The 16,005-nt window shown below is 50.8% G+C and overlaps 6 protein-coding genes across 6 annotated transcripts; 2 read left to right on the top strand and 4 right to left on the bottom strand.

Moving 5' to 3' along the window:
* Positions 1-369: 369 nt before the first annotated feature.
* On the bottom strand, positions 370-2,040 carry HO133_005564 (uncharacterized protein; the record flags this gene model as incomplete). Its single annotated transcript, XM_037296473.1, has 3 exons — positions 370-410; positions 528-632; positions 1,074-2,040. 3 exons carry the CDS (start codon positions 2,038-2,040, stop codon positions 370-372), a joined length of 1,113 nt encoding a protein of 370 aa, XP_037148455.1.
* A 1,288-nt stretch (positions 2,041-3,328) lies between these two features.
* HO133_005563 (uncharacterized protein) lies at positions 3,329-5,907 on the bottom strand (the record flags this gene model as incomplete). The annotated part of the gene is made up of 8 exons (XM_037296472.1): positions 3,329-3,497; positions 3,554-3,638; positions 3,688-3,952; positions 4,106-4,747; positions 4,794-5,544; positions 5,596-5,690; positions 5,763-5,832; positions 5,885-5,907. 8 exons carry the CDS (start codon positions 5,905-5,907, stop codon positions 3,329-3,331), a joined length of 2,100 nt encoding a protein of 699 aa, XP_037148454.1.
* Positions 5,908-6,395: 488 nt separating this feature from the next.
* On the bottom strand, positions 6,396-8,522 carry HO133_005562 (uncharacterized protein; the record flags this gene model as incomplete). Its single annotated transcript, XM_037296471.1, has 6 exons — positions 6,396-6,477; positions 6,537-6,684; positions 6,741-7,221; positions 7,279-7,682; positions 7,734-7,831; positions 7,903-8,522. The coding sequence occupies 6 exons, from the start codon at positions 8,520-8,522 to the stop codon at positions 6,396-6,398; spliced, it is 1,833 nt and encodes a 610-aa protein (XP_037148453.1).
* Positions 8,523-9,968: 1,446 nt separating this feature from the next.
* On the bottom strand, positions 9,969-10,953 carry HO133_005561 (uncharacterized protein; the record flags this gene model as incomplete). The annotated part of the gene is made up of 3 exons (XM_037296470.1): positions 9,969-10,091; positions 10,257-10,807; positions 10,866-10,953. 3 exons carry the CDS (start codon positions 10,951-10,953, stop codon positions 9,969-9,971), a joined length of 762 nt encoding a protein of 253 aa, XP_037148452.1.
* A 424-nt stretch (positions 10,954-11,377) lies between these two features.
* Positions 11,378-13,841, top strand: HO133_005560 (uncharacterized protein; the record flags this gene model as incomplete). Its single annotated transcript, XM_037296469.1, has 8 exons — positions 11,378-11,617; positions 11,674-11,725; positions 11,795-11,816; positions 11,866-11,914; positions 11,970-12,054; positions 12,114-12,781; positions 12,834-13,733; positions 13,785-13,841. 8 exons carry the CDS (start codon positions 11,378-11,380, stop codon positions 13,839-13,841), a joined length of 2,073 nt encoding a protein of 690 aa, XP_037148451.1.
* A 1,240-nt stretch (positions 13,842-15,081) lies between these two features.
* HO133_005559 (uncharacterized protein) lies at positions 15,082-16,005 on the top strand (the record flags this gene model as incomplete). The annotated part of the gene is made up of 3 exons (XM_037296468.1): positions 15,082-15,465; positions 15,525-15,590; positions 15,640-16,005. The coding sequence occupies 3 exons, from the start codon at positions 15,082-15,084 to the stop codon at positions 16,003-16,005; spliced, it is 816 nt and encodes a 271-aa protein (XP_037148450.1).

Genomic DNA, 16,005 nt, shown 5'->3' with positions numbered 1-16,005 from the left:
GCTGTGCGCTGCCGGGTTTCGGATACAAGATTTCCAGACCCATGTTTTCGCGGCGCAGATCAAGCGATTCTAGCTCTCAAAAGCTAGCGACTATGCGCGTGGAAATTTCGAACTTTCATAGACTTATACGATAACATAGCGGTATGTGAAGGAGAAGGAAGGGAACTTGACGTTCGAAGCCCAGATGGGGACTGACGTCAAGCTGGCAAGGCTGCGTGATACGGCCGCAACATGGCTTATCACCCTGCGTCTCTGGCATTCAACTGGTTGGCGCCCGCACCAATCAAGACAAAGCATTGAGCAAATGACTAATCAGGCGACTATTCACAACGCAGACCTCCCATGACACTGAAGCAGCGGCATGGCACGTTACTTTAGCACGAGGAGGTTCAGGACCAACGGTATGTAAGCTAGGTACACCCAACAGGTGTAGTATCAGCCAGGTCTTGTACCTTCATTAGATGGATTGACAAGCTAGGACCTAGAACAGTCGCAAGTGGCCCGTATGGAGCTTAGCATTGACGTACGTAACGAATCAAATCGATTGAACTTAATGGACTTCGTGTCATTGTTGGAGGTGGATGAAGTAGGTAGTCTCGTAGTGTAGGCAGACCTGGGGTTGATCATGTACTCTGTAATTTGGAGATGTACTATATCCGACGCTAGACCTAATCGAGCGATGCCTTGGCATCTTCCTTCAACAGGACTGTTTCGCGGAGGCTTTATTCAGTAGTAGGTTCGATTCCTAATGGCGCTGGTCCAATGGTGGAATGGTTTTTAGTTTTCTAGGACTGCATGACAGAAATCTAAGTCTTTGCCAGCATCATTCGCCTACAGACAGATGTTGGGGACCCGAGCTGGCATACGCTTTGATTGGCATGTGTGAAAGTTGTTGAACATCAGAGTTTTGTACAAATGGTCTAAATCGATTGACATCATCTAGCCTGATCTACTAGATAAAGACGTGTGCCTACCTCATCCCCAAAACCGCCAGAACCGCGACTTCTTCCCCCCCTGCTTCTCCCCCCGTCGTAAACCTCCTCCAACCTCATCGCACCCGCGGACATACTCACCACCAGTCTCGCCAAAATGATACCTGACAAAAAGCTCCACCGGCGCGAACGCCTCGTTGCCCGTGCCGTGAAGGTTTCCATCCCTCGACATGTCGTACAAGAACCATATCTCCGGCGGTGGATTGCTGGAGCCGAAAACCGAGCCTTCCCTGCTGCGGAGTTTTCCTCCGTGGAGATAGGGGCCCTGCTCGTGGCGGTGCTTGATCGGGCATTTGCGGTTGTTGCAGCGCGTTGTGCCGGCCGGGAAGGGAAAGATGGGGATCGGGATCTCGAAGAAGGCGGGGAACGAGCTGGGCGTTGGAGATTCGGGTCTTTCGACCCGGGGGAAAGTTGCGTGCGCAACGACCTTGACGGATGCGATTGAGATTGTGAGGTCAGCCGGTCCCGTTGATCTGTCACTATATTCCGAGGATTCGCTAAGCGGGTCGCTAATATCGCTCTTGGATACTGAAGAGCCCCAACTTTGGTCTCTGAGAGATTGAGAAGAGAAAGATCCCTCCTTGACGGTGATATTAGGTCCAGGTATTGTATCCAGGGCCACTGGCATCTCAACCAGGGTCACCGCGCTTGCAGTCCTCGGTGTCATTGGATCTGAAGTATACGCAGTATCTGAACGGAGGCTGAGGGTTGCCGACATTGGGCTAGGTTCGTCCTGTTTTGGGTCTCTCGCGGCCTCCGAGGAACATTGCGACTGATCGTCAACCTCAGTCAAAAAGCCTTGCCCCGAGAGCCTTGTCGAAGTGATGCCTTGCTGGTCGATGAGCTCATCAGACCCAGCCGAGTCATCCCAAACACTCCGAGACGCGATGATTTCATGCTCCAGAGGCACATGGAAGAACCCGCTTGACATATCAGACGACCGGCCCTCGTCCAGCAGAGGGCTGAGTGGTACGTCCTCGAAAGAGTGCGAAGTCCCCAAGCGTGGTCGGACATTACGCATGCAATTTTGGGCTTGTGAAGAGTCCATGGTGGCTGACATATCCAGGGGTACTGTTCGGGATCTCGGATGGGCGCTGGGGGATGTTGGAGAGGGAAGAATTACTGGTTATCGAGTTGAAGAAACGGTAAGCAGTGTCTCCCACGGGGAAAAGAAGACAAGGGTTCAGTAGAGTCTGAGACATCATTGTTGCGCCCTGCAACAATGCCATTACGCACTCACTCCCTTTGTGCTAACCCTTTGTACCACCCAGATCGACAGCGATGAATTTCCTCATCCCGTTCGATCCACACTCGCCAAGCCCAAAAGCAACAATCGTTGACTCTGGTTCCCAAACACCGCCAAGCCCAAAAGCAACAATCACCGAGTCCCCTACCCAAACAAAGCCCAAACCAAGCCTCAAAAAACTGCATCCATCACCATCCCCCCACCATCTCCCCAACACCTTCAAGCGCAACGTCCAAAACGAAGCTAATGCCCTAGCAACATCGGCACCCCGAAACACGCCGCCCCCGTCCCCGAACCCACCGAGAAGAGATGCCACCCGTCCCGCGAGCAAAAGGATCCAACGGGTCCTTCCCAGGCTCAACGGAACCACCCCAACCCCATCACATCACATGCTCCTACCACACACGACAGGGCACTCCTCTCATCTGAACGGGTCCGGCCTCATGCACACGCACACTGTGCCAACAGCTACGCCGAAAGGGGGGCCGACTCCCTCTCACATGTCGTAACCCCAGCCAAAAAAAAACAAAAAAACAAAAAAAAATCACTACAGAGCGCGAGGCAGATGCGCATCTAGCCAAAGGACGACTGCCATCGTACGCCGACGCATTTCGGAGGATTCGGACCCAGCGTCGAAAGATCCGAGGTATGCTCGACGATAAGTAGTTTGAGAGTACGGGGTAGCTGAGACATCAGCGGGCGGATGTGATCAGTGTGTGCGAATGTGTAGATGAGGGAAGTAGGGGATATGGTAATAGGTAGCCCCATTCAACGGAGTGATAGGACGGATGGCTTTGTGAAACAAGAAGGACGATGTTTCTTCCATCGATCCGTTAGACATGAGGGGGCGGTTGGAAACGCGCAATGGAATTTGAATCGAACCGGTGCTATACCCTTCGATTGCCTCGAGTCATCTTGCTATCTGTGTGTGAAACAAAGCCAAAACATCGTCCGGATCGAGTTCTGGAGAACAGGGATAATAACGCCTATGCAAAGGTATCATGCCGTTGCACCCCCACACAATAAGGATGCTGACAAGTCTGATCTGCTAATGTCACTGAAATGAAGACCAACGTATTCTATTCGTTCCTCATTGCACCTGGCTCACGATCTCACTAGCCTTGCTTAAGCTCTCCACCATCTGAAGGCACTCCTTCCGCCTCCTGATCGTGTAGTCGCTTTCCTTCAACAGATCGTCGAGCTCATTAGTACGGTACATGTTTTCTAGCAGCTCCCGTTGCATTTCTTCCTTGGTGTGTCTGGCCAGTTATTAGTGGCTAGGGAAAGACGGAATAGGGGAAGTGAAGATTCTCACTGTACGAGTTTCAACATGATGGCTTTGGGCACCATGTCGATCATAGTCCGCCGTGTAATATTGAAGTAAGAGTTGATGAGCAGTTCTGAAATCTTCGTCAGCGCAGGCCAGTGCCTAGCATATTATGTACTCACTTATGACCTCAACTTCGTTTGCCTCCTTTTCGGACAGCGTCCCAGAGGCCTTTAATTGCGGCGGCGGCGAATCCATGGCAGCCATCTTTTTTTTGTTCTTAGGGGCGAAAAAACTTCCGAAAAACCCTCCTTGGTCACTTTGTGGCAGATCGAGCGAGGGGCTTGCTGCTCGCGGCGGTACGGCAGGTGGGAGAGGTCTTCCCGTCTTGGGGTCGACCTGCGTCGGCTTGGCAGCATTGTGCCTATCGTTGACAATAGCCATGGCCTGCGGGGTTTTGTAAGATTCATAGATAACATTACATAGTAGAGATGGACAATGAGATGATCAAAAATTTGACTTCAGGGAACGTGACTTAAATGCTCTGGTTGAAGGGAAAAGGGACTTGGGATCGCGTGCTGGATGAAGGGTTTCTATTACCTTATGGCCGTTCAGGAAGTCGGGGTGGCCAGTATTGACATAGCATGCTTCCATGTTGACGAGATCTCTCACGAGGTTGTTGGTTGGATCGATCGCCTTCTTGAAAAATGATATGACGACGGCGTGGAATTTCTCTTTCAGCGAGGGATATCTTCGTAGTATAGGTTTTTGTAGTATATTTGTGAGGATGCGGACAAGCTCGTCATAGACCAGCGAAACGCACTTCAAGCTTGGATCCTCTAATCGCTTGATTTGCTGCTTGACAATTAGCTCGAACGCGGTGGTGCCGACAAAAAGAGCCGGTGAGGAACCCGAGGAATTGTAGAGGATGGTTCGGATGTCGATGTCCTTGACTTGATCGAAGGGGTCTACCGCTTTGACTCCGTTCGAGTACAACTCATGGAAGACGAAGCTGATCCTGGCACCCCCTGAGAGCTCGATGCTTGATAACTCCTGGTTATTGCCATCTAAGACGGTCCGGTATTCGTTGCAAAACTCTGTGATTATCTGAAGGACGATGTTGGCGCTGTTACCGAGCATGGAGTCGCCCAGCTGACTTAATTCTGTTGTATATTTCTGTAAGGATGAAGATATGCGAGATTTGATATCTGGCAGGGTATTTTTGATGTGCATCATAAGGATCTGGGCAAGTCAGCAAACGCTTCGGGAATCTTCTGCAAAGGCTTACTAGGTTCAATTTCCGCGCGAGGTATGGTGTTCCACAATACGAAGCCTTGTTTTTGTATGCTCTGTGGTTGTCGAAGAAATTCCTCTCGTTTTCTAGAGCGAAAGAAATAGTCTTGTTGTTCGCGATATCCCTTTGCCCTCTGTTCACCACGGGGACGTATCCTAGCCGCAGAGGTATGATCCTTCCCGCCAAGATATCCACAACGTCTGTGCCCTCGTCCATCAGATCAACTTTCGTAAGCACGCCAATGGTTCGTTGACCCTCTGGGTCCACTTCTCTTGCCAGCTTCAAACCATCCGAGTTGGCCAAATCTGTATTTGCAGCTGTGACGGCCAGGATGATAGCATTTGGCTTCTGTATTTGCTTCAAGACCATCTCTTTAATCTGCTTCTCGATATCCCTTGGCTGATCCCCAACCGGCACCTTCGTCAGACCAGGTAGATCCACAAGGGTCAGGGTGAGGACGTTCGGAGAGTATATTCGTAGGTTGATCGGTGCAGGTGATATGCCCGCATTTCGACCTGTCTTTGAGTCCGTCTCTTTTACGATCTCCTCTCTGATCTTGTTGAAGTCGAAGAACTTCTGGCCTGGTATGTGCAGGAACTCGCCCCACTCGTCGACATTGGATTCTTTGTCTGACGTTTGCAAAGTACCATTCACACCGTTCGTTTGCGATGAGGCAGGAGGAGCTCTGTTGATGAGTTGTAGGATGAGTGGTCGTCTCGTGACAATGCCGGTCCCTCTTGGTAGGCTGCATCACAGGTATCAGCTCCGTCGGCAACAAGTTTCTAGAAGGGCTCACAAGTCCCTGCCCACTATGTTCTCCAATACTGAACTCTTGCCACTCGATTGTGACCCCACCACCGCTATCTGGGGAAGGTCTATCGGATTTTGGACCTGCACGGACAACAAAGGTCAGCCTTTGCGTAGCGGACGCAGGCCAGGATTTCTCCTGTGGTCATCACATACCCCAACAGTTGTGAAGACATCTTGCAGTTTGTTGACGAGGGTAATGAGCTGAGGGTCGTTGACATTGATCCTGCATACTGAATCAGCTTAGGCCACAGCTTTTTGGAGCTTTGAGCGCTCACGAGTAGCCGGCGGGCGCGGCCATGGTAGCTGAAGCTTGTAGGCAGTCTGGGCTGGTACGGTGAGTCTCTTGTATGTTTCCCAAGTTATTGGAGAAACAGTAGCAGCATATGGGCAGTGTAAATGTCCTTGTGAGAATCTTTCTCCGCGACAAGCTTGACGTTGTTGATACGGCAGACCCCTGTCACTTGCGCTTGGCCCAAGTTTTCGGGCTTGGCAAGGTCAGCCTACCACTCTTGGTGGGTATTCAACTTTTTACGCCAGTCTTTACGTTGAAATTGATCATAATACAATTTAACATATATAGATTTATCGAGCACTAATACCATCTTCTCTGTCCAGAATGCTTTCCATTTTTACCTCGTCTATCCATGTCCCCTGACCGGCGTGTACTCCTGACACGCCTATGCTACCAAATTAGACGGCCATCCTTCGCCAGGTAAATGCCACGCTGTGCTTTGCTATGCAAAATGATGCCGCAAGGAAACAAATACCATATTACGCATACCATGCTTAGAGGTAACGGCTGCCACGATGAGAGGAAGGCGCGCTGGATTTCCGTCTTGAAAGGCTTGGCGCTGTTTCTTTCGACCATCTGTCGATGTTTTTAGAACGAGTGGGCGAAAAGGAGAGTAGAAAAGGAGAAGCACATACATTCTAACTATCGCATCATCGCCCGCAGAGGCAAACATTGAAGGATCTGCCGGGTTCCATGCCACGGCGTTAACACAGCCTCTCGTATGGCCTTCCAGAGTCTCAATCAAAGTGCCGTTCTCTTTGTGCCATATGTAGACCTTCGAATCTAACGATGGAATTAATATTGGCAGAAAAGAATCGTCAAGTGATGCTGGATTGTACCTTCACTACCGCTGATGATGAGATTTTCGTCGGCGCCACCAAAGGTGCTCCGTATCACAAAAAGTTCTTGTTTCTGGCCGAGAAATCTTCGAACGATTTCCGCACTCTCAATGTCAATCAATTGAACCTCATTGTCAGCCATGTTGACCAGCATGTATCTCGAATCTCGACTGATGCTAAGGCAAGTCATTTTCGTCCTCAACAGGATGCTGTACTCTTCTTCCCGCGTCACAAAGTTGTAGACAAATATCTGCCTCTCGGAAGATATTGTGACCATGCGTTGGCCGTCTGCAGAAATTGCACAGTCCTGTACTCTGTAATCAATAGCCCAATTGTATGAAGGACGGCCGTCCAGAGTCCAAAGGCAAAGCTGGGATTGTTTGTCGAGCGACCCGGTGACGAATGTTTCGCCATCGGGTGCCCAACATGCCGTGGATACGGGTTGATTGTGATGATCGATTTGCAAGAGGCACATTCCGGTCTGCCGCAAGAAAGTCAGCAGATTTCGTGGGGACACTAATGCACAAGGAGACCCTACACTTGCGTCCCATACCCTGGCTTTATTGTCTTGCGAACAAGTGATCAATCGGGTGTCATCTGGACTCCACGTAAGGTAAACGATAGGAGCGGTGTGCTCTCGAAGAGTGTGTCGGACTTGGAAAGTGCTTGTGTCGTAAATCACGGTCGCACAATCCGCGCCGCTCGCGGCGAGTCCTTGACCATTGTGAGAAAACTCCACAACATATACTTCTCCATCACTTTGGTTCAGTTCGAAAGCAGTCTGAAGCGGAAATTGTGTCCGATCACACATGTGATTGGTGAATAGAGATGGCGAGGTTGAGGGATTGTGATACAGACACTTTGCTATTTGGCTTTGTTTTATTTGGTCGAGTAGAACAGCTAGCCGATGTTCCGGTATCATCACTGATGGCGAGATTGACCCTGCAGAACCTCATGAGCTTATGACTGTCATGATATGCAAGAGAACCGTACTAGAGAGTTCTTGGAGGAGGGTCTGCCGTGAGTTGCCAAGAGCGCCATGCCAGTGAGCTTGTCTCATCATATCTTCGACCGTAGGGCAGACCATCAAACTATAAGGTCAGCTACAATTTATGCAAAGGAGGTCCGGCTGAAATCGATTTGATGGGGGCCAAAAGCCTACCTCGAAAGATGATCAAGCCTGCCAACATCTTGCCGGAGAGGCTGCAACTCATGCCTTAGAACCATTATTGCAGTAGTCGTCTCCGTCTTCTCCAAGAGCTCCAGATACTTCTGCTCACGTACGCTGAACCTCATACTATCCGGATTTGCATTCGCGGCAAGTTTCAACCCTCCAAAATGATGCGAGTGCCCATTGCTTATGCTGACACCCCCACCGTCTGCTTCGGAATCCACCCCAAATAGCAATGACTCGGCTTCTGACCACTGCCCTTGTAGTATAGCGTTCCGAAAAGCTGCCACCGCAGGACTTTCCACTTCGTATCCACTCTCATGAATCAGCCTGCTTTCAGCACCGTGATATCCCAGATCCCCGAGCCCCTGTATCAGCAACCGTGTGACCTCTTCCCTGTCATGTCCAAAGAAACTTGAGCTCTTGGATCTGGCTATCGATGTTGAGAAGCCGTTCTGATGTGGAGAGGAGTGGCCGTTGGTAGGGGAGGAGTGTCCATTCGCTGAGGTGGAGATCCCATTCTTTTGGGAAGTAGGCGATGAGCCGTTGGCATGATGTTGCGGACCGTTCGAGCTTGTAGAGTCGGGGTCAAGACGCATAGCTTTGTTCATAAGTCGTCGGCGCTTCGGCACTGGCGGCCTTTCCCGCTCAGGCCGTAAACCACTGTGCTGCGGATCGTTTCTTGTTCCCTGCCTTTGTTCGCTCGTGAATGAAGGATATAGCTCCGACGAGGAGCGTGAGTCTTCACTATGATTTGAAGGACTTCTTCGCCGCCGTCGAGGATTGGTTTCAGAGCTCGTTATGTGAAGATTCGCGGATGTTACTGTCGAGGTTTGTCTCGTATGTTGCTGTATATCTCCGGAACCTCGTTGTATGTCGTTGTCTAAATGGCTAGGACTGGTTTCTTGGGCTGAGATCTCGGTGAAAGGGGAAGGTTCTGGGGAAATTGAGGCGGCTGGGTGGTCGGGAGCGATTGGGGCTCGATGGATATGGGGGGCTTCGTCAGCCAGGACGACTAACGCGGAAACACCGCTGATCTTGACTGAGGCTCAGAACTCAGAGCTCCCAAAGTCTTGCACACGAGGATTGCCCCAAGATGTCTCAATTGCTTTGGAACCGTCCGGTAGCCTAATCCTCAAGTGTCCCACGCTTTATTAAGCGAACGAACTTGTTCAAAATACTCTTGCGAGCGTAGAGTCCAGCCAAAGTCGTGACTGCCTGCAGGGGGTTGTCGAGGGGCCTTGGAGAGGTAGGCGGAGGGGTAGGTTTCCTAAAGACTAAGAGTGAGCTGCCGCTCGAACGCAAGCAGACGGAGACTTGCAAGCCTTGGTGGATGTTCGAGGTGGGTAGAAAGGTTCAAGGTTGAAATTAAGCAGCTCGTGCCTTGTTTTATGCGTGGAGCCTTCAGTATGTGAGGGGTGTAAAGTGTGGTGGTGATCATTTGTTACAGATCTGGATGAAGGCTAAGAACCGCCGCGTGTTATGCCGACCCAGGCATTCACGGAAAATCCACCAATCAGATGATGGTAAAGTACGTCAGAACCTTACATCAGATGTTCCATTTACAGTTGATAAGAAATAGGAAAATAGAGCAAGTCGTTAATGCATTGTCTACTGTGTTTTAGATTTCAATACCTACGAGTAGGTCTGGAGAGTCCGCTATGCAACTTATACTCTCAATAGCAAGCACCGAGCCACCCAAATGCCGAGCTTTTGGCACGATTTATGGAGATGAGAAAGTGGTAGGTAACTACTTATTTCTGTCCCATGTCTGATAGCGGCAGAGTCTGCTTGATTCCAATGATATCTTAATCTGCTGACCAGTGACCACGTTCAAGGCTCTTGGCAAACTTCGCCAAGCGCTGCAAGCAAAGCCCGTTTTGAGCCAGTCCTGCAGTTGCACGCTCTGGGGATCATAAATGATTATGAGGAACTCGAGGGCGAAAGCTAAGGGACAACCATGGGCCACCTGTCGAGCCTGTCTCATCGAGGACGATGTGGGGGCTGGCGCTCCATGCAGACCTCATTGTTTACGGGCGCCAAGAAAACCCCTCTAGCTATTTGCCAAATTCTCTCTCGGCGGCAGCAGCCATCTCTCCCATGGTATCAAATCTCCAAGTAAAGGCTACTTTCCCTTCAACTGCCTTCAATTCATCATTTCCTTCACCTCTTGATATCCACTAAACCAAATCGCAGTTAGATGTTTGCTTCTTAGGTGAAACCTTAGGTCAAAAGATATGTTCGAGGAACAAGACTCACGTCTCTCCTCCTCAACCATATCTGAATAATTGACCAAGGGTATGCAAGAGATAAAAACAAATCGACAACTCGGAAAGGACGCTTACGGCACTGGTCATCCCCATCTTCATCGCCGGCACATGATCTGACTCCAACCCTTCCGCCGTCATCAGGATTTGCTCCATCTGAACACCCAACTCATCTCGGGCATGCGTGATCAGGTACTGGAAATTCTTCAAGTCAGGCTTGTATGATCTAATGTCCTCAGCCACGTAAACTGCGTCGAACTCTATACCGGCTAAGGCACCCTTCAAGACCTGTGCAAAGCTCTTTTTGTCCACGTTGGAGAGGATGACCAGCTTGTAGCGTTTCTTGAGCTGCTTCAACGCCTCTATTGTATCTGGGAAGATGGGCCATTTGCCTACCGACGCGCCAAAGGCATCGGCTTCGGGCTTTGTAGGAGCTGGAAGGTCTAAGGCATCGGCAAGCCCGATGTAAGCCTCTGACAGGAGGGAAGGGTATAAGAGGTCGGGCTTGGAGGCGCAGATCGAAACCTCGATCTCATCAAAGCGTTTCAGAAGTGAGACACGGTCCTTTTTGAGGGGGTTCGATGCTGGTAGGCGGCCGAGTAGAGGTTGTAATTCATTATAAATTCCTGCTATTCATCCACCTATTGTTTAGTTGCTGACTGTCCTGCACTGTGGTGCCGCACTCACATTTCCAATCGACCAATGTGCTAAAGCAGTCAAAGGCGAGCAGTTTAAAGTCAGTCAGACTCTTAGGGTCTATCGTGCGAACCTTCATTCTCAAGACGTATAAGGGTTGTGCTTGGGGACTTTGATTTTGGGGTCCTCGATGTTGGTGGTTGACTGGCGGTGGAGGAAAATATCTCTGAAGGGGGATGTATCCTCCCCATTATACTTATACGTTCAACAAACTGGTGGGATTGGGCCAATCTTGCCAGCTCTGCTGGTGAATCGGACCGTTCGTACGTAATAAGTAGACAATGTCGCCAAACTCGCCAATGCAGGCGGGGGATCTTGGCGAGGGGGCATCTTGCAGCTACGGTTGCCCACAAAACGCATTAAGCAAGCCTTAGTCTAGCGATTTTTGCTTTTGGCCTTATCGATGATGCTGAGATGCTTGAAACCAGCCCAAAATCCGCACCTCCTAGACTAAGCTAGGGTACCAAAGCTCTATTATTTTAAGCCAATTACCCTGCGATTGCATGCTTGGTCTTCGACCTCGATTGAAAGCTCGTAATTCACTCTGGGACCTTGTCAACAAGCACCCTCTGGCCTTGCCTTCATCATCTCCTGTCTTCTCTTGGAAGCAGCCGGTCGAGGAAGGAGCCGACGGCCTGCCATCTTTACATTCCTCCCCATCATTGTCCACTCCACCAAGTCCAGAGCAGAAGCCCCAGCACAACCGTTCGTCTGAAAGCTCTGCCTCCTTCACAATGGCGCCTGTAAGCTCCACAACTTCCATTGCCTCGTGTGACCCAACTAATCAGGCAAACGGCAGTCAAAGAAAGACTCGAAGAGATCACGGCAGGAGGCTGGTGAAGACCAATATGGTACGCTTGCAATGGAGCTGAGTGCTCGGCAAACAAGAGCTGGACAGTGCTAATTGTAGACTCGCTCAGGCTCTATCTTCTCTGTCTCTGGGTATGTGGCTACAAGAAAAAACAGCGAGGATACGGTCTGATATACCTAGGCCTGTCATTGTCGCAGAAAACATGATTGGATGTGCTATGTACGAGCTGGTACGTGCATGTCCAATATTGAGATCAAGCTTAAAAGGTCTTACCTCCCGTTAAGGTCCGCGTCGGTCACGACAGCCTAGTCGGGGAGGTCATTCGAATCGAAGCCGACAAAGCAACCGTCCAGGTGTATGAGGAAACTGGTAGGGACAAAACATGTTACCTGGAGCTAGGACTGCGGGCTAAGTTGGTGATCATGCAGCTGGAGTGACGGTGGGAGACCCAGTCGTACGGACGGGCAAGCCTCTATCTGTCGAGCTCGGCCCAGGACTGATGGAGACTATATACGACGGAATTCAACGCCCTCTAAAACAGATCTCCGAAGTCTCCGATTCCATTTACATACCTCGCGGCATTGCCGTGCCTTCCCTGAGCAGAGACCGCAAGTGGGACTTTAAACCAGGAGACAAGAAAGTGGGCGACCACATCACTGGGGGTGATATCTTTGGCAGCGTCTACGAAAACAGTCTTCTCGATGACCACAAAATCCTACTGCCTCCGCGGGCGAGGGGTACAATCACTCACATTGCCGAAGAGGGAAGCTATACCGTGGATGAGAAGGTGCTTGAGTTGGAATTTGATGGGAAGAAGTCTGATTACACCATGATGCACACGTGGCCTGTTCGAGTACCCAGACCTGTCAGCGAGAAGCTCCCATCCGATTCGCCTTTCATCGTCGGACAGCGCGTGCTGGACGCACTGTTCCCCAGTGTTCAAGGGGGCACAGTCTGCATTCCTGGGGCCTTTGGCTGCGGGAAGACTGTCATCAGCCAGTCTGTGTCGAAGTTCTCTAACAGCGATATCATCATCTACGTCGGGTGCGGAGAACGAGGAAATGAGATGGCGGAAGTGCTGATGGATTTCCCTGAAGTATGCTCCTCACTGTCGCATTCAAGAGGCTTATGCTAATATGCCGCTTCAGCTCTCGATAGATATCAACGGACGCAAGGAACCTATCATGAAACGCACGTCGCTCATTGCTAACACGTCTAACATGCCCGTCGCTGCCCGAGAAGCCTCCATCTACACCGGTATCACTGTCGCAGAGTATTTCCGTGACCAAGGCAAAAACGTCGCGATGATGGCAGACTCAACTTCCCGGTGGGCAGAGGCGCTCCGCGAAATCTCAGGACGTCTCGGAGAGATGCCGGCAGATCAGGGTTTCCCTGCTTACCTCGGTGCCAAGCTGGCCTCTTTCTACGAACGGGCAGGTCAAGTCTACGCCCTTGGTAGCCCAGAACGAAAGGGTAGCGTAAGTATCGTCGGCGCCGTCAGTCCTCCTGGCGGTGATTTCTCGGATCCTGTCACAAGCAGTACGCTTGGTATTGTGCAAGTCTTTTGGGGTCTCGACAAGAAGCTAGCCCAACGAAAGCATTTCCCATCCATCAACACCTCTCAGTCCTACAGCAAGTACACCAACATCCTCGACAAATATTACGAGAAAGACCATCCCGAGTTTCCCAAACTGAGAGATCGCATCCGAGAACTCCTCTCCAGCTCAGAAGATCTGGACCAAGTCGTGCAATTGGTGGGTAAATCTGCATTGGGTGATCCAGACAAGATTACCCTTGATGTTGCTGGTCTTCTCAAGGACGACTTCCTGCAACAAAACGGGTACAGTGACTACGATCAGTTTTGCCCGATGTGGAAGACGGAGTACATGATGAAGGCCTTCATGGGCTTCCATGATGAGAGTCAGAAGGCAGTTGCGCAGGGTCACAGTTGGGCCAAAGTGAGAGAATCTACGAGCAGCATTCAAAACGAACTGAGGAGTATGAAATTTGAGGTGCCGTCAGAAGGCGAGGAGAAGATCTCGAAGAAGGTAAAGGAGCCATTTCCCTTCCCCTAGGCTTCAAAACTGACGGGTGCACAGTATGATGAGCTGCTTCAGAACATGACTGAGAAGTTTGCTTCAGTCACAGATGAGTAAGCATTGTGTGCTTACTTCGTCAGCCCAGGTAGAGTCAAACATGGTATTATACCTGGTACCGCAGCCGCCGTGTGACCCTTCCGGTTGCAAAAAGAGAATCCTTGCCTTCCGTTATCTTGTGAAGTAGGCAGATATTGTTGACCGATCCATGCGTTGTACTATATCTGCTCCGAGCTTTGCCAAATATCTCTTTGATTGACGAGTTCAACATGGGATGAATCTTCTGCAACGGGCTCTGTCCGTCTCATGCAACCCAGTCCACAATCTGAGCGCTTATTACCACACAGAACGGCCTATAACGTTTTCAAAAGCCTTCATTCACCTAGCCCAGGAGCCTCATAACCTCTGACTTGATGCAGGAACCAACCAAAATAAGGTGCAAAAACAACGCCATTCATTCAGAATGCTTATGTCAAGGCCATGCGCTCTCAAATCCACAGCTACTGGTTTAGAAACGTTCCATGTGGACGCCCCACTAATCTATTAGGTTGCCAAGATTAGTACCACTAAGAAGACATGGCAACGCTCCACGAGAAGCGCGGACCTCATTACTTGCCTGCAACGCCATCGACTGTTACCGCAGACCTTTGGGCCAAGGGTACTTAGGGGGTCTAAGGTACGTGGTGATCGCTGAAAAGGCGACTTCGTGCTTTAATGACCGAGTGTAGGTGAAGCATCCTTACCTAGTGCCGATGCAGACTTGAAGGTGCTGTTGCTAAGTGCTTAGCAGAGGCAGATGCACTGATCATTCGAGATCATAGCCATACCTGCTGACACAGAATTCGAGGCTAAGGCAGAGCTGAAAGTAGCAAATGCATTTGGGGCTAGCAGAGGAGACAGAACGGATGGGATACATGAGACTGCCTCGAGGTAGCTTGGCCGGTTTCGAAGTCAGCAAATCCGATGTTCTGCCTTGAAGCTTGGCGTAAATCCTTTGAGGCGGCAAATGTTTGTGGAAAGTGCAAGACATTGGGGTTCTGATTCCGGACCGATGATTAAACAAGGCAGGCAACTGACATCTCCCACCGTGCCAGCGCGCTTATTTGTCTCCCGTAGCTAATCACCGTCTGTGATTCGCCTTCGACACAATATGCCAAGCCCCCGAACTTTCCACCACAACCTCGACCTCTCGTACCACGCCTCACCTTCCATCAACCTCTGCCAGACTTAACACTCATCATCGCTCAATCCACTAATTGCCTCCAAAAAATTTGCGAAGATTTGGACATCTTTACGCATCATGGCCTCAAAGCGCAAGTCAGTCACGTTTCGTGAGAACGTCTCAGTAGTCTACCCAAAGAACTCGGGCGGGTCATCATCGCCAGCCCCGATCACCACTGCGCCCGCAACCGCGCCTCCATCTCTCGAACTCGACCCCACGTATCTGACCTGGCTAAGCTTGGCCACCAAAGCACAATACCCCTTTATTGTCAACGGAACGTTCGCCAAATACGTCTACCGCCAGAACTTCGATAAGCATCTCAACATGAAGCATGACTACAACCTCCAGATAGCGAGACAGAGAGAGGCGGCAGTGCCACCGCTAGCAGAGAAGTATGGGTCGTTGGGTTGGGGTAGTTTGTATGAGAAAGTAACCGAGGAGGCATGGGTAAAGAATTACAGAGTAGGGGCTCCTAGCTGTGTATCCGGGTGGATGAGCTTGCTGACTAAGATACTGGGTAGCTGATCTATCGATTTGATGGCTCGGATGAGCAACTACTGGAGAAAATTGCAGAGGCCTACGACGCAGTATGCGGCTCGGAAACACGCTGCGGGCTATTAGCTGACATTCTTGCAGATCAAGCACACCGTCGCCGAAGAAGAGACAGTGAATACACTCTTGACTCAAGACGGATCAATGCACATCTCACCATCCAACCGACAATGGGAGGCATTCACGCAAGGCGGAGGGGCTCTCATCAGCCCGGATTTCGGCCCCGGCGGTGTCAATCTGCGCTTTGGGCACACAGCGGATGCCCCTTTCGACGACGAGGAATCCGTCCTGCTTAGCCCGAGGGATCGGAAAGGAAACGGAGGAGAGATGCCGATTGACAGGGCGGTCGTGAGCAGGGATCTCGGGAACGCGATGGTGGATGCTGGGACTGGGGTCCAGATGCTCTGGGCAGACCGTCGACGGAGCAGGGCGAGATATTACACTCGCTGA

The sequence above is a fragment of the Letharia lupina genome, assembly GCF_014066315.1.
Source record: "Letharia lupina isolate WasteWater1 chromosome Unknown contig_21, whole genome shotgun sequence".
Taxonomy (NCBI): domain Eukaryota; kingdom Fungi; phylum Ascomycota; class Lecanoromycetes; order Lecanorales; family Parmeliaceae; genus Letharia; species Letharia lupina.
The sequence above is the reverse complement of the archived record's forward strand: the minus strand, read 5'-3'. Positions and strand labels throughout refer to the sequence as shown.